The 23,381-nt window shown below is 34.0% G+C and overlaps 2 protein-coding genes across 11 annotated transcripts in view; both read right to left on the reverse strand.

Annotated features, from left to right (window-relative positions):
- Nucleotides 1–9,516: 9,516 nt before the first annotated feature.
- LOC128990509 (E3 ubiquitin-protein ligase MARCHF3-like) lies at nt 9,517–15,681 on the reverse strand. Of its 2 annotated transcripts, none has more exons than XM_054412885.1 (3): nt 15,368–15,681; nt 12,331–12,618; nt 9,517–9,639 (listed from the first exon to the last, which is right to left on the reverse strand). In XM_054412885.1, exons 1-3 carry the CDS (start codon nt 15,549–15,551, stop codon nt 9,575–9,577), a joined length of 537 nt encoding a protein of 178 aa, XP_054268860.1. In that variant the 5' UTR covers nt 15,552–15,681; the 3' UTR covers nt 9,517–9,574. The 2 variants fall into 2 exon arrangements, with proteins under 2 accessions (XP_054268860.1, XP_054268859.1); XM_054412884.1 differs by having other exon boundaries at nt 9,517–9,760.
- Nucleotides 15,682–16,804: 1,123 nt separating this feature from the next.
- LOC128989922 (uncharacterized) overlaps nt 16,805–23,381 on the reverse strand; it is a 147,024-nt gene continuing 140,447 nt past the window's right edge. For all 9 annotated transcript variants that reach the window (XM_054412065.1, XM_054412061.1, XM_054412059.1 and 6 more), the window contains 3 exons: nt 20,983–21,123; nt 19,412–19,594; nt 16,805–18,573 (listed from right to left, as the gene is read on the reverse strand). In XM_054412065.1, the coding sequence (XP_054268040.1) occupies nt 18,407–18,573; nt 19,412–19,594; nt 20,983–21,123 (491 nt within the window). In that variant the 3' untranslated portion in view covers nt 16,805–18,406. The remainder of the gene's footprint in view (nt 18,574–19,411; nt 19,595–20,982; nt 21,124–23,381) is intronic.

Here is a 23,381-nt window from a genome sequence, read left to right on the forward strand (position 1 = left end):
CACTTTAGTTAGATACTTCTAGTTCAGTAGTTCAGTCTTCTTCTCCCTTCTCGACGTAGTCCGTTGTTTCGTTTCGTTTCAGTTTCACTGCCACTGCTATGTAGACTGAACTAAAGGATGTGGAGCTGCATTTCTATTTCACCACTTAGTCCAGGAGCTGAGGGGGGTTGAGCATGCATGAAAGTAGTACGCAATGTTATTGCTGATTATTGTAATATGGACTGTGGTGATCAAAATTACGTATGTCGCCTATTTCAAAAGTGGTCGATAAGGTGGGGGGGAGGGGGCAAACATGGCGGTTTGCGCTATACGTTAAAACGCTGATAGTTCGAAAACGGTAAAAGATAGAACATCGGTTAAAACGTCGTTGTAATCCTAAAAATGTGGACAACAATAATGGTTATTGGGTCCGAGGTCGTATCTCTATAAATAAACAAGTTATTGTATAAAATATGTAAAAATGGACTTTTCGTGTAGTTTTTTTACCGAAAGTAGAATTAATTTGTGAGTGTCGCAAAGAAGTAATATCAAATATCTTTGCTGATAGTTGTAATATGGACTGTGGTGATACAAAATACGCATGTCGCCTACTTTTCAGGTGGTCGAGAACTTGGGGGGAGGGGGGCAAAGATGGCGGAACGCGCTATACATCGAAATGACTGTAGCTCGAGAACGGTACGAGATAGGACATCGGTTAAAACGTAGTTTTAATCCAAAAAATATTACCAATAGAAAAGTTCAATGGGTAAAAAGTCGTATCTTAACTAATAAAAAAGTTATAACAATAATAAGTTTAACAAAATCTACATCGTACAGCTATTTTTTCGAAAATCTTATGGATTGTTGATAAATAATAGTGTAATTACTTAATTACTCGGCTAAATATTAACTAGATGCATTTTCTTATAAGGAAAAAATATATTATTACGAATACATATGGTTTAAAATGTAAAACACGGCCTCTAAACGCCTTGGGGTTCGTCCATTAGGTTGCGTTATAATTGCTGCTGTTTTAAAAATAATGATTGCTTGTATTTTGTATTTCATTATACACTGAGTATATAAATTGAATAATGATAAATAAATAATCAAACAAATTAGATAATAATTAAATATGAAATATAATATATAGTAGTTTAATTCCATTGTAAATATAAACACCATAAACTTTTAATTTCTTGACCGCTCTCATGCATTAATTATATATAGATGTATATACATTTGTATCAAAGAAAATATTTACAATTTTTTATTTGTATTACAGGTGCTAAGAGAAATTAAAAAGGTACCTATTTAAATTCAACAAATAATATGAACAACCAGTGTAATTGTTATGGATAGAATGGAGAGATTTGCCGTATTTTTTTTTATAAGGTATTTACTTTTGTAGTAATGTTTTTTATTTCATATAACTGTATTAAATAAGAATCTGTTACATAATCATATTGTAATAACCTACAACATTATAATAATTAAAATTGGATTTGTAGTGGTAGTCTGTATTATGCATTTGATTGCGGCCAAACCCCAAGTATTATATGTAGTTTGGAGGCCGTGTTTTACATTTTAAACCAAATGTATTCGTAATAATATATTTTTTTCTTATAAGAAAATGCATCTAGTTAATATTTAGCCGAGTAATTAAGTAATTACACTATTATTTATCAACAATCCATAAGATTTTCGAAAAAAATAGCTGTACGATGTAGATTTTGTTAAACTTATTATTATTATAACTTTTTTATTAGTTAAGATACGACTTTTTACCCAATGATCTTTTCTATTGGTAATATTTTTTGGATTAAAACTACGTGTTAACCGATGTCCTATCTCGTACCGTTCTCGAGCTACAGTCATTTCGATGTATAGCGCGTTCCGCCATCTTTGCCACCCTCCCCCCAAGTTCTCGACCACCTGAAAAGTAGGCGACATGCGTATTTTGTATCACCACAGTCCATATTACAACTATCAGCAAAGATATTTGATATTACTTCTTTGCGACACTCACAAATTAATTCTACTTTCGGTAAAAAATCTACACGAAAAGTCCATTTTTACATATTTTATACAATAACTTGTTTATTTATAGAGATACGACCTCGGACCCAATGACCATTATTGTTGTCCACATTTTTAGGATTACAACGACGTTTTAACCGATGTTCTATCTTTTACCGTTTTCGAACTATCAGCGTTTTAACGCATAGCGCAAACCGTCATGTTTGCCCCCTCCCCCCCACCTTATCGACCACTTTTGAAATAGGCGACATACGTAATTTTGATCACCACAGTCCATATTACAATAATCAGCAATAACATTGCGTACTACTTTCATGCATGCTCAACCCCCCTCAGCTCCTGGACTAACTTGAAAGTCAAAAAACCTAGTTAGTTGTTATAATCTGACGTCACAATGACGCACGTCATGCAGACCAACAATAATGACTCATTCTCTACTTCCATACTAATTAGTCATGACTAAACAAACTGTTCAGGAATTCGCATACTGATAAATCTTACGCAAGAATAACTTTGTTGTTTTCTCTTTCTTTAGCATAACAGTACTCATTGTTTACAACATTACAACATAAACTAGGGTTGCTTTCAGTGAGGTGAAAGCCAGTTGAGCGGAACATACGTAATATTGATATTTGTATAAGTAACTAAATGTAAAAAGGTCAATAGATTTATTTACTAATGCTGGTTTTAAAGATTAAAATTATAATAATTCAAATTTACCTCTTCGAGAAGTGCATTATGGTAGTTTTGACCAGGAAAATATTACAGTAGTTGGAATCTGATATTAACATCCAAAAAGGGCATTAAAGTATAAAAAAGAGAAAGGAAATTTAACATTCAAATTTAACTGTAGCCTACAACAAAAACATCGGACTTCATTTTTCACCCTTACAATTGGTTAAAGTATTTAAGAATAAAAAAAACAGTACCTATTAAAAACGAGTATTGTATAACAACAGGAGAGGAAATGTGACATTTAAATTCAACTGTGCAGCATAAACATCGGTTAAACTCAGCTTTCTTTGCTGGAAATAATTTATGATTGTTAATACCAAGTATTCTTGATGGAGGATATGATTGTAATGTAACTGGAATGTAGGTCTTCTGCCATTATTAGGACGATTTAGCGACGGCATTTTAACACTGGCCTTAATAATACCATTGGCCATTGAATACAGTAGATTTTGATGAAAAAGCTGGCTACAAATTCAACATGGGGATGGAATGTCTAGTTGTATTGATAGTCAAAGATAAAACATAGGCCTACGAAAAATGTAGGGCTATTTTAATGTAAGACTCTAATCTAAAACGCCTTTAAAAGACTAAAATAAACTGAATTATCAGTCATGTATTTCAATGTGTAAAAACGTAAAAACTGCAAAAAGACTTACTTATTGAACAATAAAATAAGATGGCTGAAATGTAGGCATAAACATAAGTAAGAAGTAAACATCGCATTCAGCTGATTTAAGTGAAAACAGAATAATATAATAAGTAGAGAAGATATACAATGTAGATAATACAATTAGAAATTAGTAGCCTACTTCTGGACAGGCCTAGACAATTATCCATACCGTGGTTAAAAATGTACTTCTATAAGCCCAGGTTTACTTATTACGGTTGTAACTGGACGTATGTATAGTCCGTGGCTTGGCAATCAAATAACTGTATTTATATAGGATAGGCTACTGTTATCAACATTTGAAATGACTGAATTGTTACCAAATTACTGTTTCACAAAATGCAGATTCCATTTTCAGCCGAGCCATTAAAATGAGGATTTGCCGAACAATTATTAATATTACAGAATAGTATATAATGATATACAACTTTTCACATTCCATAAATTATATGTTAGTTTTGCTATGGTCAAAGGTCCAAATCCAAATGTTCTCTTTTCTTTTGGTCAGTATGTAATAATTTGCTAGAATCATTGACTTTATATAAAGTCAAAGCTAGAATACTGTAGATGGTTTGTTAAGTTAAAAGACCATATGCAAGCATTTTTGAAATCGTTTCCCCGTTTATCCTTAACCAACTATTCCATTCCAAAAGATAAAAATTATATGGTGCAACACAAATAAACAACCCGATCACCTACCTATAACCTACACTTTACCTTCTTAATCTAACCTTACTTCAAAACACTTAATGTAGTCACGAATGCTCATAAACCCCGACCTACCTTCCCCACATGCCTAAATTAGATCAGTGTTCAATCTGCGTTTTATCATAGATAAAACATACAAGTGTAATAACTTACTGTAACCGTCGATGTAATTCAACATAATATAACCTATGAGGTATTATCGGATTAAATACCGATTTCGATGCGGTTCGATATATCGCTTATTAAATCCTGATTTCTAACATCGGCTGTTTCTAATCAGCTGGCAACACAAATAGGTTCCCAAGAAAGTAGTTACCGGTCCGTATCCCTCCGCTCCTTGTTTATGCTCCGCGCATTGAGAAAGTAGTTCTGTATATTTTCTCGATTTTCAGTGAATTCCGCGCCTTAAAAAAGTGTTTTAATGGCATTATCTTGTTTATTAAAATCATAGGAATGGTTTAAAAACGTTTAAAAGAAAAGTATAGAAAGTTCAGAAATACCTTATGATTCTCTTGTTTACATTTTTCTTGTAAACAAAAAAACTGTCATAGCTACTTTAGTCCCATAAGCCTAATGTTAAAAATTTGAAATTTTAAGTCCGTTTTAAATTGCATTAGCATTATCTAATTGAAATTTGTTTGTTTACAAACCATCTCATTATTAGTCTAAGTAGTCTTGTTAAGTTTGGCTGAAATGTGTTCAGCCGTTATTGAGTGATGGTGTTATATTGTTTGCATTGAAGTTGATCCCAAAGAGCTTCGCTCGCTTCGCTCGCTCCGCTCAATAAATAAGTCATTAAACTTATTTCCCGCAATTTACATTTACCTTGATATATGAAATGGATGGTATAGTATAGATAAGGTAGGCAAGGTGTATTGGAAGGTAGGTACCTACGTGGTACCTACCGTACCAAAAAATGACCATACAACAGTACAGTCATTAATTTTATGTACCGGTAGCCTACTATTACTATTACCATTGACTTTATATTTACACCTATCACTTTCTCCCCCTAGTACTAGCAGAGTACCCGTCCTTCGTACGGGGTTGGCGTATAAGTATAAAATGTTTATTGCAATTTAATAATAAGAAATAGCTGAAATATTACGGTTTTTAGTTGTAATGGGTTAGAATAAGGCAGAAGCTAGTCAGGTTTGCCCCATTTTACATCTAAATATAGTAATATTTCAGCTATTTCGTATTTGATCTGATAGGGAATTGAAAATGCTAAATAAAAGTGTTCATGACATTTTTTAATATAATCAGCCATTTTTTAATAATTAAAGTTTAAAATATTAAAATGGTCGCCATTTTGATATATTGACTTGAATCAAGATGATTTTTTTCTAACTAACATTCATCTCTTTGACCTTTACATACACACCAAGTTACATGAAGATCGGTTGAAAAACTGCAAAGACAAAAAATATTATGTAAAAAATACAAAATATCTGGTTTAACCAAGCAATTTTGAAAAAAATGTTATTCTTGATTTCCTCTTTATTTTGGCACAAGGAATCACTAGTAAATTATGTCCCCAATTTTTTTTTAAAACCCTGTATATAGATATACTGGGTGTTTCCAAATTGTCTTGACATACAGGGTGAATAAAAAGTCAAGACCCCCCATCTAATATTTTTCCAAGTAAATATACAGAGATATCCTTTTGGGTGTCGTGCAATCTTAGCAGGAAGTTTCATTTTATGATTTTGAAATTTTTGAGTGTCCCCCCAAAAGGGGGATTTGGGGCGCAACTCAAATATTTTAAACGTAAACCCCCTTCAAGTGGCATCTCATTTTGAAGTTTTTACAAAAACTTAAAGAATGGTGAAAACTAGAGGTCGCTATGTCTTCCCTATCCAAAATGGTAGCCCATCAAATGTTGTGGAAAATCAATGGTAAACTTGGTTCGTAATGGTAATATTGGCTCCCATTTTGGATAGAGAAGGGATAGGGAACTAATGGGGGACACTCAAAAATTTTAAATGTAAACCCCCATTTAGTGACACCTCATTTTGAAGTGTTAACAAAAACTTAAAGAATGGTGAAAACTAGAGGTCGCTATGTCTTCCCTATCCAAAATGGTAGCCCATCAAATGTTGTGGAAAATCAATGGTAAACTTGGTTCGTAATGGTAATATTGGCTACCATTTTGGATAGAGAAGAGATAGGGATCTCTGGTTTTCACCATTCTTTAAGTTTTTGTTAACACTTCAAAATGAGGTGTCACTAAATTGGGGTTTACATTTAAAATTTTTGAGTGTCCCTTTAGGGAAAGGGGGGATTTGGGGGGTAACTCAAATATTTTAAATGCAAAGCCCCTTCAAGTGACACATCATTTTAAAGTGTTTACAAAAACTTAAAGAATGGTGAAAACCAGTTCGCTATCTCTTCTCTATCCAAAGTGGGAGCCAATATTACCATTACGAACCAATATTAACCATTGATTTTCCACAACATTTGACAGGCTACCATTCAAATCAAATCAAATCAAATAAAAAAATCCTTTATTCAAACAGTACATTTCTATACATGAATTGTGTCAAGTCAAGAATAAACATAACTATACATTTGGCAAATTTACTACACTAATTAATTAAGAGCTATAATCTATATGTATACACTTTCTCCCCTACAACTACTTACTGTTCAACAGTTCAACCATTACAACTAACTATTGATTTGACATAGATTTTGGATAGAAAAGAGATAGCGACCTCTAGTTTTCACCATTCTTTAAGTTTTTGTAAACACTTTAAAATGATGTGTCACTTGAAGTGGCTTTACATTTAAAATATTTGAGTTACCCCCCAAATCCCCCCTTTTGGGGGGACACTCAAAAATTTCAAAATTATAAAATGAAACTTCCTGCTAAGATTGCACGACCCCCACAAGGATATCTCTGTATATTTACTTGGAAAAATATTAAATGGGGGGGTCTTGACTTTTTATTCACCCTGTATTTTGTGGACTTGTTCCTTGGGCTGAGACAAACTTAAAATGCAATAAGTTACGGGTCTAAAATGCTTGGATTTCTGTTTGTCGGTCTGTTTGATATTTTTAAGAATTATTTTATATTTTGGGCATTTTTTAAGATAGTAATTTCAAAATTGGTAAATGTGTAGCTTAGAAAGTAAAAAGAGCTTAGGCTTACAAAGTTTTGTTTCAATATCTCAAGCCATTTCAATATGGCAGTCATTTAAAATCTAAAATGGAAAATTTCATGAAAACGGTATAAACATAAAAATACCCCCGCCGCAGCAAACCTGCCGACTAAGCGAATTTCCATTTGTCTGAATTGATTTTCAGTTAAATATATTTTAATAACATTAGGTTTAACGAGTACCTAGGTTTGCTGCTACAAGGAAACTAGTAAAGTGTGTTTTTGAGTAAAATATTAATAGCTTAGTAGAAAATAAATAAATTTGCCAAGTTTGATCAAAATATATCCATAAAGAAGCAAACTACAACATTTGACAATATTCTCCATAAGAATAACATGGGAATTTTAAATTTAAAATTTTTTAAATTTTCTCCGTTACTAATAATCGAATAAAAATACTTTTATATACTAAATTATTTGTTTTTTTAAGCTCTTTAAAAAGGTCTCAAGAGAAATCGGGAAATTTTGTGTTTTGAGGGTCAAAAATGAGAAAAACCAATTTTTACCCCATAAAACCCTCCGTAAAGCCCCGTTCCCATGGTCTGATCGTGCTGGTTTGCGAACTCATTCAAGTTTATCCCGCTTTACACCTTTAAACCAAATTTCATCAAAATCGGACAAAAATTACTCAAGTTATCGCGTTCACGGACGTATATATATATATATATATAAGTCTATATATATATATATATATATATATATATATACATATATACAAATTTGAACGAATGGTGTTTTTGGCCTCTGGGGATATCAAAATGAAAAAGTAAATCGGTCCCGGGTCTAGGTCTTACCGTGCCACCTACGGTAATAGCTACTTCCCTATAGGGAAATTCGCTAAAAAAGGTTTTTAAGATCAAAAAGACAGAGGAATTTAAATCCAAATCATATCCTTATCTGTTAAAATTGTACGATAAACAACTGAGTTCTCAGTTTTCTTTCTACATTCGGTTACACAATTTATAGAACTACTGTTTATTATTTGTTATTTTACAGAGCATCAGTATGGCAGTTCTATAATGTTGCGTAATCGAATGTAGAAAAAAACTGAGAACTCGGTTGTTTGTCATCAGATTTTATCAAATAAGGTCTCATTTGATTTGGATTTAAACTCTCCTATTTATGATCTTAAAAACAAATTTGTTAATTTTTACGGTTTTCATGAAATTTGGCATTAAAGACTGTAAATGGTCGCCAAATTGAAACAGCTTGAGGTATTGAAACAAAAAGCTTTTAAGCTCAAATATTGAAAAAGTATTAACTCTATTAATTTAGTTAGTTAATTATTTTACAATAACCATTCTGGAGACAAGATGACTGTAATTTAAAACAAGCAGTTAATATAAACAAGGGGGCATACTGGTGCATCTGTGCTTTGCAAAAGAGAAGGTAATGGCGTCAGCCTTTCCATGGGAGTTCACTTGACAGTTTTTCAAGCGGAGATCACCGCTATCTTGATTTGTGCTCAAGAAAATCTTAGTAAAGAGATTAGAGATAAAACAAAATGAATATCTACACTGATAGTCAAGCTACCTTAATAGCACTTAACTCATATAAATTTATTTCAAAGCTCGTGTGGGACTGTCTTGCCCCTGTGTCTGAATCTTAATAATCAATAGCTCATATGAAGCTGGTATTTCACTGAAGGTTCTTAGACCAAAACATACATAATAGGATAATGTAATCAAAACTGGTAAAATACATTATTAATTGAGGTGGGAATTCTAAAAAAAATAAATTTATGTTTTTTAGTTAAGTAGTTAGTAGATAAACAAATGATGATGCTTTGTGGCAAATCTGTGCGTGTATACCTTTAATTTAAGAGCAAAATTATGAAAACCGGTCGGGTAGAAGAGCCAAACGAACTTGGAAAAGAAAAACCAAATTTAACTCCCATAAAGAAAGGAAAAACCAATTCTTAGATATAGGGCCTATAGATTAGATTAATTATTTGGAATTAGATAAGTCACGTTAACAACAAAATGTTTAAGACTTTAATGACATAACCTTATGATGTTCCGGGGCTGTTTTTTGGTTTTTAAAAACCTTCACCTGCTTAATAGCTACTATATTTTTTATTTACATTATGTGACGATAAAGAGATGAATGCTTATTTATTGAGATCTAAACATTACTATAGTACTTATTTTGATCTACCAAAAATCTTGGCCCTTATGGAATTCTGCGTCAATTTCATTATTATTAGGTAACATTGAAACACACATTAAATGTTAATTTTTAATAAACATGAAATTATAAGTTTTTTTTGTGGAGATCAACAATTAATTTAACTTCAACAGATGATCTCCTCCAATGATACCATGGCAGGAAGTAGAAGTAGAATATCCTGCGGAAGTCATCAAATGTGTTTAAACATACAAATCCCAAGCATAAGGTGAACGTAAAAGAGAAGGCAAACATGCGTAATGGAGTGGTCAAGTATTTAAGACTTCCTTCTGGTATTTGCCCTGGTAAAAAATCATAATGTGTTAATTGGTTAACATTTTAGTCTTTACCTATTCATTAAATTACGTATGTCTTTTGAAAATTGAGGAAATTCACCGATACGGTGACAGTTCTTCCTTTGTAAGAGAGCTAGTTTTGTTTATTATCAATAATGTTGAACTTTCAGCTTAGGTATGGACTCTGAGCCATATGTACATGATCCTGATACCACCCTACCCCTGATACCCCGTGTATCTAAAAAGCATTGATTTGAACACAAAAGCAATAATAGTCTGAAGAGCAAGATTTGAACCGAGTGCTCTAATATTTATACCAGTGCCCTCAGTCAGTTGTCTTACTCAAAAACATGGCTGGTTAGTATTATGGCACTATTGTATAAGAGATCGATAGAGTATTGAACAACAGAGGAATCAGAATTGCATAATCGTTGAATTGGTTTTGGACAGATAACAAATACATTATTGATTGCAAGTAAATCTTTTTTATCAAAATTTGATAGTCTGTTGTTTATCAATCAAAATTTGCATGCTTCAAAATAATTGTTTTGATAAGTATGTACCCAAAACATTCCCCTACTCCCTTTTGTTTTGATTACAATTTTTATAAATGAACTAGCATGAAAAATACTTCTCATAGTTGAAATACAGTATTAGCCAAAATAAACAGTACTGAAATACTTTTAATGGTAATACTTTTATTTTATGTATAAATTTTAACAATACATATAAGTCAAAGGAAGCAAAATCGGCTAAACACGGGTAATAACATGTTCAATATGAGCCCCGTTCAGTTTGAGGCAACACTCGTACCGTTCTTGTAGGTTTTGCACCATTTTTATGAATAGGGGTTGTTCCATTCTCCTAATACACATGGTTATTTTTTCTTTGAGTTGAACGATGGTAGATGGTGGGTCCTCACGGGAGATGTTTTCTTTCAACATTCCCCACACGTAAGCATCCGGTGTTGTAAGATCGGGGGAGTGGGCTGGGTAAGGAAAGTTTGTTCTAAGGGAGATGAGACGGTTGCCAAAGGTTTGTCGGAGGAAAGCAATGTTGTTAACGGCAGTGTGACTGGTTGCGCCATCCTGCTGGAACCACTGTGAACCTAACGGCAGGTTTCGTGCACGACAAAATCTCCTGAGGTCACTCACAAAACGATCAAGAATGGCCCTATATCGATCCCTATTCACAGTAACAGTCTCTCCATTATTGCCTTCAAAAAAGTATGGTCCCACTATACCCCTCCCTGACACAGCGCACCAAATGGTTACACGTTTACTATGCTGTGGCCTCTCTACAACAATGTCAGGACGTTCAAATCCAAGGAAACGTGTTGTCTGCTTGTTTATGTAACCATTAAGGTGCACATGACATTCATCTGTAAACCATACATCACTCAGAAAATCAGGTTCTTCATAGTATATTGCTAACATTGAAGCACAGTACTGAACTCTGGCTAGTTTGTTTATACGATCCAATGGTTGTCCAGTTTGTATCCTGTAGGGAAAACCACCAATATTTTTGAACATTCTTCTCATTGACGTATTGCTAATATTCAGTTTAAGAGAAGCTCGCATTAGACTTCTTTTCGGTGACTGTAACACTTGCTGCAACACTCTTCCGTGGTTTTCATTTGTACAGACAGTAACTGGGAGACCTGAAAAAGCCCTTTCGCTGTGTCAAAACACTACCAGTTCTTCGAAATTTTTCGACGACACTAAGAATCACAGCATTACTAGGCGGGTTTTTGTGGAAATGTTCCTGAAAACGTAAAGCAGTGTGTGACAAGCTTGGACCACCCGCACGTCCAATTCCGTATGAGCGAAAATAATGCTCTACGATAAAAGTTTTTTCTAAAGTTGTTAGCACCATGTTAACAAAAACTAACCTCAAATAAGAAAGAAGTAATGAACGCAAAGCCGTGGCAACAATCACCTATTGAATCAGCTGATCGAGAAGGCAACTACAGCTGATTCAGTTTCAGTACTGTTTATTTTGGCTAATACTGTAATTAATTAAATTACCAAAACTAATAGCACCATCCGGTTTGCAATATAAATGAGACTATAAGATGGTAGCAATATGGTAGGTAGATGGTTGTTGGTTATACCATAGACAAATAGAATGAATATAGACGGTCAGCTATGCTGCGGTTCGCACAAAATCTGGCGTCCACCGCTAGGATTGCCGTGTAGTTACGGCGCACACCGCTGCAGCGTCTGCTGGTAGCATACGGCAAGGAACCAACGATGGCAGCGAATCGAACACCGAGCGGCACATCACGGAACCTTCCTTTGACAGTCTATTTATTCTATTTGTATATGGTTGTACCTACCTAAAAGTTAGAATGTCGACAGGTGAATCCATAGAGCTATCCTTTACCAAGTCTTAAAATACAGAAATTGAACTCTGGCTTAAGAAACAGCTGATCTTAGCCAGCAATGAAGCTACATAGATCATCTCCTTCCATTCTACACTCATAATACCCTGCAGTCCCATTCATCTCAAAACACATACAGTCTTAGTGAAGGTGATTAAATAACAAATGAGTGGTAGGAGATATATATACTCACGATCATCAGTATTTCCTTCCATTATAACAACTAAATCGTTGAGTATATAAGCAAGCCACATATACATGAGAATGCAGGTGTTAATCAGTGACACTGCCAGGAAGAACAAGTCTCGTAGGAGTCGCAGTATACTGATCCGAGTAGTAAGGAATATTCTGAGGGATTCAAAATATCCGTATTTGGGTATCCTTACAACAGTGAAGGGGAAGGAACAAAGTTCACAAGAATCTCGGACTGACCCTGTCAACCACTCTTCTAAACATGTAACATGTACCCAGCCCAACGTACCTGCTCGAATAGAAACATAGTAAATCATTGTTGTTGATCAGTAAAAAATAGCTTACCAACAGGGCGTGTTACAAAACATTTATTTTATTGTATAATATACAACTAAGATGAAGATGCATGATATTTTAGTGCCTATAAGGTGACACACCAACCTCACTGTAAATTTCATGAGGAATTGAATAATATCTTAACCAATGTTTTTTTACTTTTTGTTTTTGCCTGTAAGTGAGTTTTAAAACAGTTTTCATAGAATCTTATTTGATAAAATAATTCTTTTGTAATTGAAATTTTTTACTAATGCAGAATGACTGAGCAACAATCTTCTGTTTTAGGTAAGAAGTGAAAAATGTAAATGAAAAAGTGTTCATATTAAGACCTTGTCTTGTCAAGCAAAGTTGATCAACATCATCTATATCTGTATAACAACAGTTTGACGTGTATATACTCAACTCAATAGTAAAATAGGCCTATCCCTTTATAAATGTTGGAAAATTCTTCAAGAGTATAGTGTTGGCTGATATAAATAAAAATGCCATAAGGGTGGTGAAAAGTAACTGTATACCCAATTCTAATACTAGTTGTAAATTATAGGGGGTACGATACTTAACCCTTTAAGACTCAAAGGCTGATATATTAAACATAAAGTAGTATTAGTAGTAAACCACTGATCGAACCAATTAATGGTAGTCAGCTCAGCAGTGGAAGTTGATGATATCGGACAGTACACAAGTAGGGTTTGAAAATGTCATTACAAATCTGATATTAGTTTTACTACTTAATGCTATTTTTGTGTCCACCTAAAAACTTATTTTAGAATTACCTATTTTTATTTTTAGGTTCATCAAAATATGAATGATTAAATCCTTGGAGTTTGCATTAGTGCGTATAGCTGCATATAGTGGCAGAATATTTCAGTTCTGGCGGAGAGGCTGCAATTTTAGGTGGTTACAGTATACAAGTTTCTGAACCTAAAACCGCCCAGACCCCAATTTTTAAGGACCTCGGTCGTCCGTAATGACGTCATCAAAATGGCGGCCGTAAGAGGATGTTGGGTCCCCATGAATTGGCTATAACGACCGAATGCCTGAACCGATTTTCATTAAATTTGGCGCGCAAGTGCTTGAATACATTATCTCGGCCTGGGTTGAAAATGGTAAAGTTTCATCAAGTCATTTCAAAATGGCGGCTGTTCAAAAGTAAAAAAATTATGAGGAAAATAATTGTGAACTGTTTTATACAGGGTGAGTTTTAAATGAGTTCCCCACCCCCTACTTTTTTATACATTTCTTAAGATATCAACTCCGAACCACGTAAGATCATTGTAGAGTAGCAAGTACTTAATTTTGAATGGGTTTAAATGTTTAGCCGCCATCTTGGATACAATGTTATTTTTTCAAATGTAAAGGTAGGGTCGTGACCCACCGTTTCAAACAAGACTTTTACGCTGAATACGATGCTGCAATCCGCTTTAAAAAATGTTGATCCATTCTAAAGTTATGAAAACTTTTTATAACTTTATTTTAGTCCATTATAACATTGTGCATTTACAAACTAAGGCCATAATCTCAAAATAGTGCTAGATAAAGATAAGTGGACACCACCATTCATTGTTGACCTATTTTCACTCGGTTATGACGGATGTATTTTTTTCTGCCGCCATCTTGGATCCGCCATTTTGAAATGTGATAAATTATTTTAAATATGAAGGTGGTGTTGTGACCCATCATTTTGAACTACTTTTTTATGCTGAATTCAATGCCGCAATCCGTTTTTCATTGTCATATTTGATTTTTGAAATATTGACATTTTAAATAAAAATAATTGTAATATTTTATCAAGAAAGCTTGATAACAAAAATGGATAAAATAGTTTATCACATTTCAAAATGGCGGATCCAAGATGGCGGCTGAAAAAATACATCCGTCATAACCGAGTGAAAATAGGTCAACAATGAATGGTGGTGTCCACTTATCTTTATCTAGCACTATTTTGAGATTATGGCCTTAGTTTGTAAATGCACAATGTTAAAATGGACTAAAAATAAAGTTATATAAAGTTCTCATTACTTTAGAATGGATCAACATTTTTTTAAACGGATTGCAGCATCGTTTTTCGTATTCAGCGTAAAAGTCTTGTATGAGACGGTGGGTCACAACCCTACCTTTACGTTTGAAAAAATAACTTTGTATCAAATATGGCGAATCCAAGATGGCGGCCAAAAATTTAAACCCAGTCAAAATGAAGTACTTGCTACTCTACAATGATCTGATGTGATTCCGAGTTGATATCTTAAGAAATGTATAAAAAAGTAGGGGGGGGGGGACTCATTAAAAACTCACCCTGTATAAAACAGTTCACAATTATTTTCCTCATTTTTTTTCCTCATAGACAAATAGAATAAATATAGACTGGCGGCAGTGCTGTAGTTAGCATATGTTCCGGCACCCACAGCTAGGAGTGCCGTGTAGTTACGGCGCACGCCGCTGCAGCGTCTGCTGGTAGCATACGGCTCCTGTGCTCCTCGCCTGCAGCGGTGTGCGATGTAACTACATGGCACTTTAATACTTTTCAATGAAATAGGTATTTTAAGCAAAGTATGAATGGAGATGAGTGTAGGATGAGTGACGCGATCTTTTAGTCTTGTTAGTGACTAAGACCGACATATTCCTTAGACACAGCTGTTAATTAGTAGCCTATACAGCTAATGGCAACTAAGGGACTTTATTTGTAATTTACATCAATAAAATACCTTTACAGTGACATGGAGAAGATATTAAATCAGTTCCTGCGTTGAACTTGAAGCATATTCTACAAGAGACGGAACTTTCACTGCTAACTGCATTAGTTATTGGAGTATCTGACAGGTTTACATCAGAGAGCCTATCCACCCCTTGTGGATATTCGGGCAAAGCAGTTACACTTGCATCAGCCATGACTTAAATTTACTTGTTAACTGGATCCAAAAATGTTGGGTTATTTATATCAACTTTGTTTCTATGGTTAACAAACTTTATTCCAAGTTCCCCAAAAATATTACTACTATAAGTTTATTTTAAGTCTGCAGCTGTGTTTATTAAATTGTCAATTATTATCAAAGTCAAAATAAGAATAGTCAATTTCAGTACAACATTTCCATCACTATTTATTTACTCATTTTAACAATATTAAAACAGAAACATAAAGATTAATCAATGGTCATACATATATATGAAATTAGTCATTAACAGTGTTTGAAATTTTAAAAATTGGTTTTTAGGTTGAGTGTGCCCTGCGGCTTTAGCAGAAAAATTATAGAATTTGAGGGGGGAAAGAATTTAACCATTATCAAAATATATTTTACAATAAGAACTACAATCCTCTTGCTACCTGGTCAAACTATACGGATGTTGTACAGATATTGCAAACACTATAATTTCTTACCACAAAGTGAGATTTCATAATCTACCTACTACTCTTGATAAACAATAAAAACCTATATTTTCACCTTATGATAGAAACACGAACATTAACAAAACTTTTACAATTCATAGGTTTCACATATTGGTAACACCTGGCATCTTGATCCTTTATCTTGTAAATTTACAAGTAAAATGGTGGTTTAAAATAAGTTGAAATGTAACATATTGAGCTACGCTTCTAGTGGAGCGCTTATATAAAATCAAAAAAACAATGTAAAAATAATACCATCTGTTTTTGCAAGGATAGTACACAGGCACAGTGGCGGTTCCAAGAGGGCTATAGGGGCTTAAGCCCCACCCCCCACCCCATTGGACCCTAAAATATAAATTTAACTATGTACATTTTGTATTAAAAACGTGAGGTTTTTGGACACAGTTCTAGACATTAAAATGGCTTTAAAAAGTCGCCAAATGGCTTAAGCTTTCAAAATAGCAAATTTTCTGGGGGAGAGACGCTCCTTTTTGTGTGGAGCACCCCTGTTAGCCCCCCACCCTCTTGACAAGGTCCTAGAAGTGCCACTGCACACCAGGGTTGCCACCGGTCCCGATTCTGCCGGGACAGTCCCGATTTTGGTTCCCTATGCCCGTAATATGATCCTATGTTAATCCGGGGGGGAGGGAGGCAATGTCCCTATTTTTCCCTAACGTAAGGTGGCAACCCTGCACTGCACAGGCCACAGGCACAATGAATCAATTCGGGTAGGTTCTTTTAATATTAAAACCAAGCAAACCATTAAATAAACAGACGTTTATTTATACATTTTATTTACAAATGTTCTGTTCATTTGTACACAGAATTACACTAATATTTACAGATTGTGAAAAAAAAAAACTACAACGAGTAGCAAAGTTTAAGGCCACAAACTTATAAAACGCTTTGGAAAAATTAACCCATTGACTGTAGATAAACCTTGAGATGAGACTGACAATTGAGTTAGGGGATTCAATCTTGAAACAGGGGGCATATTTATAACAAAATAATTGTTTAAATAATAAATAATCATTGAAAATGTTGCTCATTTTTGTTAATTGTAATTTAATAGCCATTTTGTTCAGTCTTTTATTTTTGTCGTAAAGTGGGTTTGGGTTTATATCTTTTAATTGGATGATTGTAATCTATTCAAAAAGAGTACATACAGCCAATGGTTCAACCACGGAGGTGTATTTTAAAACTAGACAGTTGTTGAATAAAATTAAATGCATAAGAAGATTGTTTTTTAAATTTAGTAACTTAGTTATGAAAAACGATAGTGGAACAAAACAACTTTTATAACAAATTTAAAGTTGTGCTTCTTTGTGCAATGATATCAGTCAATGCTAAATTAGTTTGTGGTTGGGGTGGTTGCATCACGGTGTGTTAATTTAACAATGGAAAAAGCTAATTTTACTAAGAGATTTTGTTTGCTTTTATCACTGTTACAATTGAATACAAGCACAATAAACTTTCCTGGAGGTTGGTGTGTAGTGTGAGTAAATTAATAAGTTACCGGTAATGAAATGTGAGATATAATAATTGTCATTGAATTTGAACGGGGTTTATGAAGGCCATTGCATGGAAAAGAAGACATGTTCAACATGTTAATGTATAAAATTAATTAGTAAAGTGCTCAATTAGAATCTTTTTACCTGGTTGATAAAACAGACGGATAAAAACCTCTAACTAAATAGAAATAAAGATTAATTCATGATAAATGGCTGATTAATTTGGTAACCAACAAAAACTTGGAACTTAACTAATGTTTCTTGAATGAGGACTAGATTTACACCACTAAAGGCACAAACAGTATATAACATCCCACTTCAAACTATACATTAAACAACGCATGGCTTAAGACAAATAAACAACTTAATATTAAAAAACAATATCGTATTATTTACAAAACAATAGGAATCAACAACTATTAACGGGGAGTTTACACGTTCAAACTTACGATTCCCTTATTTTACAAAAATAAGGAAAGTAGTTTCACCGGCAAATATACCTAATTACATCTAACGTGATCAAGGCCTCTTCTCCGTAATTGGTCCCAGGGCTGGAACAGGTTGTGACTATGTCACGGGCCCTCGGCAATGAAATGTAAACAACGCTAACACGTGTCACCGATCGGTGTGAAAAATGTCGTTAAAACTCCAACCAAAACACTGTTTAACTTGTTAAAAAGTTTCATCAAATTTTAAGAACACCAAGTCAATTTAGTAATTCACTTGTCAATTTTGCTTTCAAAAATGGAAAATTTATTTTAAAAACTATGTTTCCGATAACAATCGCAACACGACTGCGATGAGATTCAAACAGTTGGAAGTTAGCTCCGTGAGGAGCCGAGTTGAGCTCACGCGACCTTTGGCGGCTGTTGGAAGCCGTAGATGAGGAAGACGGTGTACATGACGAAGGCGAGAGTAATGGCGATCAAAGCGTACATGAAGAGATTCAGCTCAGGTTGTCTGTAGCGATTCTTGCGCAACCACTCTAGCACATCCAGCTCGTTCTCAAACCCACCTGAAAAATAGTAAACGTTGTTGGAAAATGAATAGTGTAATTTCAGAGTTCAGAGTGTCTATGGCTCAATTTGGGAAGGGACACGGTGGAACTGCAATCCAAAACCTAAAAAATATATTTACGCTTTTAAGGTTAATAGTTTTGTCTACAAAAATTCCTAAATGTTGCATATTGGTTTACAGTTTTGTTTTTTGTTTTTTGCTGTACAGAGACAAAGTTGTAATAAAATAAGAGCGATTGTCTAAGGAGTTAGAACTGAAAGTAAGTAAAAGAAAATACCAAAAATTGGTCATATCTTTGAGATTGAGGATTAAGTGACCATCAGCAAGCGCAAGTGCTAAACTGTAATGTAGGCCTCGTTGTTTTCTCTTTACTCAATGAACAACTGAGTATGCATAAAGGAAATGTTGAAAATTGTTTTATAAAATCTTAAAAATTGAAAATGTTTAACATGCAAAGAGAATACTTAAGTCAGACAACTTCTAATCTTTTTGAGTAACTGACTTATATAGTTAAACCTGTTATACTGATTTTAAAACAAATGGCTTTGTGTGGAGGGAGATTTCTGAAGTTCTCCTTAATTACCTAAAGGAATTACCATTTTGGTCTTCTGGATTTATGGACCAAAATATTAAGAGGGCTCCAAACCATTGTATTACAACACCACTACAAGCCATTGATAATTGGATTTATGGAACCCGGACCCCTAGCCTGAAGTCCTACAAGCTAACCAATGTACCAGGCACTTCTTTTGTACTCACAAGAGTCTTTTTAAATAAATATATTTTAATTGAGGTGACCTAAATATCCATTGATTGTGGTAGAGGCGTTACAGTACCTCTGTAGATGCTGGGGAATCGGTTGCGGAAATAGACGACCGAGGGAAGTTTGGTGACGCCCCACTTGCGGGCATAGCGAGGGTCGCCCATCTTGACTATCGTCACATCCATGTTGTCTGTCTCACTGTCGATCTTCTCCAACCGTTCCAACACATCCATACTCTCATCATTGTCAACTTCATCTGGACCACAGTTTAATGTGTTATTGACATTAAATAGCACTGTTATGGTCTTTAGAGTAGAACTATGTCACATCACTATTATAGTAGACTGCCTTTTCGGTCTCATTGCAGTTGGTCAGTAACCAATCCCATTACTGCTCTGTAAATGGCCAACTGCATTCTGCTATGTGTTTGAAAACATCAGCCTAATCAGTCTACCATGATAGTGATGTGACATGGTTCCATCTTGCAGAAAATGAGTGTATTAAATAAATGGGATTGTAATTCCATCAACCTTATTTATAGAATTAGTGACGTAAATAATTAAATGTAACAGCAATTTTTTTAGTTGACTGTACAAGATAACAAAAGTGATGGTGGTGGCAGAAGAGTTCAAATGTGCATGCGCTTCCTGCTAGCCACACTAAAAAAATCTACACATACTATTGAACTATTTGAAATTGACTAAGCTAGATAATACCCAATTAATTCAATGTAACAGCAGTTTTTTATGTAACTATACAAGATAACAAAGTGATGGTGGTGGAAAAGTTCAAATGAGCATACGCTTCCTTGTGTGGCTAGCAACACTAATAGAATTATAAGTCATATACTGTGACATTGCCTAACCATAGAGGTTATTGAGGTCGTAATATACAGTACTGTGACATTAACTAACCATAGAGGTTATTGAGGTTGTAATATACAGTAGAACCCCAGTTAACCAAAACCGGGTTAACCGAAACCCGGGTTATCCGAAACGGTTCTATAAATTAATACAGGGCTAAAATATAAGTACAATAAGTAATATGTAAACAGAGAGGCCATTTTCTCTATAGTTTTGACTATGTTCTGACCCATTAGAACATTTTTGTAGCTGAAATAAAACACTGTATTATATAGACATTGTTTTAAATTCATTTTTCCTACACACCGTGGTTATATATTGGTTATTTTAGCATTTGACGGGTTAACCGAAAAATTGGTTTTTTCGAAATGGCTCTTCCCCCTTTATTTCGGTTAACCGGGGTTCTACTGTACAGTACTGTGACATTAACTAACCATAGAGGTTATTGTCGTCGTGGTGGTTAACTGGTTAAAAATGTAAAATTGTTCCTATTCCATTCTTGCTTTTTAATTACTATAAGCCCATCCACTTGTAACTATTTTTGGGACTCGAGATTCGAAGATTCGAGGTTAGGCTTTTTTAGGATTCAAGATTCAAAATTCCTGGATTTGACCAGACTACACATACTATTGAACTATATGAAATTGACTAAGCTAGATAATATACAATCACTACGCTTTTACTAATTTCTAAAGGTGCAAAAACACACATATTGAAACTGAAATAGCTGTATATAAAATATAAAATTAAACAAAAAAAACAATAATATTGAATAACTTACAGAAGTAAACTGCCAGGAACTCATTCTCATCTAGCAGCTTATCAAGCATTTTTCTATTAACTTCTTCAATTTCATTTTTTAGTTCAAATATCTCCTGTGATGTCAACCAGGCTAAAAGCTTTTCTTCGTCCAGTAAATCACCTAAAATTAAATAATAGAGATTAACACCAAAGAAATAATCTATCACAAAACTAAAATACTTTAGGTAATGTATAAGTATTAAAATGTATGTCAATTAAGAAGATTATCGATCAATCTCAACGTTAGACAAAACTACTGACATCTTTTCCAGCATTGTTTTCTATGAATTGGAATAATTACAGGTTCCTTCATTGTAAGCATAAATCCTAGGAGCAAAATAATAAAAATTGTAAATGTAAAACAAAAAATTCGAAATCTGGTTGCTTTTGACCCTCTTGTGAAATTGTGGAAACAATTTTAGATACAATTTCTAAAAGGACAAACTATGAAAAACCTGGTTTCATCTGGCAAAAATGGTTCGTTTTGTAGAACCCTTATCATAAAGCAGAACCATGAATGAATAAATAATTCAACAAAAATATTAACAAACGGCTTAATCAATCACCACCATTAAAGTAATAAAAACTCAAATTATGTCACGCAACCTTTTTCTATGCAATTCTTTGTCCACTAACATAAGATAGTGGTTACAGGGAGTGATATAACTAAATCTAGAATATTGCTTGTAGATTCTATAAAAAAAAATTATTTACACCATTTCACATAAATGGTAATCAATCTATATCTATATAAAAATTACTGATACACTACATGAAACTTGGTAGGTACCGTAAACAATAAGGCTTTTTTGTTCTAAAATTTAACCCCACATATTATATAAAAAATGTTCGTCTATACGTGTAGATTTGCAGAATGACCTTAGATTTTTGAAAAAATCCCTTTGGCTCTGCCCCAGTGGCTTTTAAAGTTCCCATGTTATCCTTATGAAGAACATATTTGTTTACATTATGATCAGCCGGGTAATTTAATTTGTGTTAATATTTTAGTTGCAATTTAAGGAAATGTGTGCTACAAAGAATATATTTTTAACATATTTCTAGATTTAATAGTACCAAGGTATGTGTACATCTATGAAAACAGAAAAGATTAATTTTATAACCACTAACTATACATTGTATATTTTTACCCGGCAAAGCCGGGATTTGCTGCTAGTATGAATTGAATGAATGAATGAGATCCACACACTACACTGGTTGAATGGATATTCCACGCATGGATTTAGTCATATTCATTTGAATCATTCATATTCACAGGAATAACAAACTAGTAAACATGAACATTACTCATAACATTGCCACCTGTAATTAAAGGCCGCGGTGTTGATGTGTGGCAACGTCGCACCAGGATGGCTATTAAACATTGCTCATACGTTCCATTATAAATTAGTGCAACAGCTGTTTCAGAATGGCAAACTGCGGTGTTGCCACTTGTGTCTCGCCGCAGCCTTGTATTAGAGGTGGCTATGACGGTACATAACAAGGCGTGTATGATGTCACCCGCCGACCCGGCCGGTGCTGTTTTTAATTCACACAGCTGCCACCTGTCAAATTCTTTGTTATTGTCGTTTGTTTTTTTGTAAGTTCTGTGAAAATAAATAAATGAAAAACAAACAACAATAACAAAGAATTTGACAGATGGCAGCTGTGTGAATTGAGAGCAAAACCACAATGGTCGGCGGGTGACGTCACACGCGCAACTGAGGCAACACCTCAGATATTTCATAAACATAAATAATTATCAACATAACAAACTTTACAAATGAAATAAGAAGTTATTATATTGTTGCACAGAATTGATTGTATAATAGGGTCAAAATTCCTATAAAAAAAACTTAATCTTAAACAACACACTTGACTATAATAATGGCACAATACCTCGTCAAGTAATCCAAATGTTGATTGAGGTTAACAACCTACATGTTTTGCCGTAAATACGGCATCGTCAGGGTTACAAAAATGAAGACATCGATGTCACACGCACACAATAAATAAACGAATACAAACATTTAATTACGGAAAGACAAAGTAAACATTTAATTGACATTGATAGGCCTAAACACACTTGTTTACATTAATGGTATTAAACTTACAAATCATGTTTAGCCCATACAACTTTACACATTAAACTTATTTCTAATATTCTAATGGCAGTGAGTGATTTCAAACCATAACATAATCTCTCAGATAAGTTATGAGTAAAGTGATTGTTAGGCCCATCAGTGGGAACATTTTAACGGTTTTGACAGTTGTTTTATTGTTAGGTTAGTTTAGGATTAGTAATGGCAAAAATTACTGTACGTCACAAAATGTTACTGTACTTGCATGATTATCCCATACGGACAGGAAATAAAAAGGAAC

The sequence above is a fragment of the Macrosteles quadrilineatus genome, unplaced genomic scaffold, assembly GCF_028750875.1.
Source record: "Macrosteles quadrilineatus isolate MER2022 unplaced genomic scaffold, UCM_ALF_1.0 Scaffold_3__2_contigs__length_128488019, whole genome shotgun sequence".
Lineage (NCBI taxonomy): Eukaryota > Metazoa > Arthropoda > Insecta > Hemiptera > Cicadellidae > Macrosteles > Macrosteles quadrilineatus.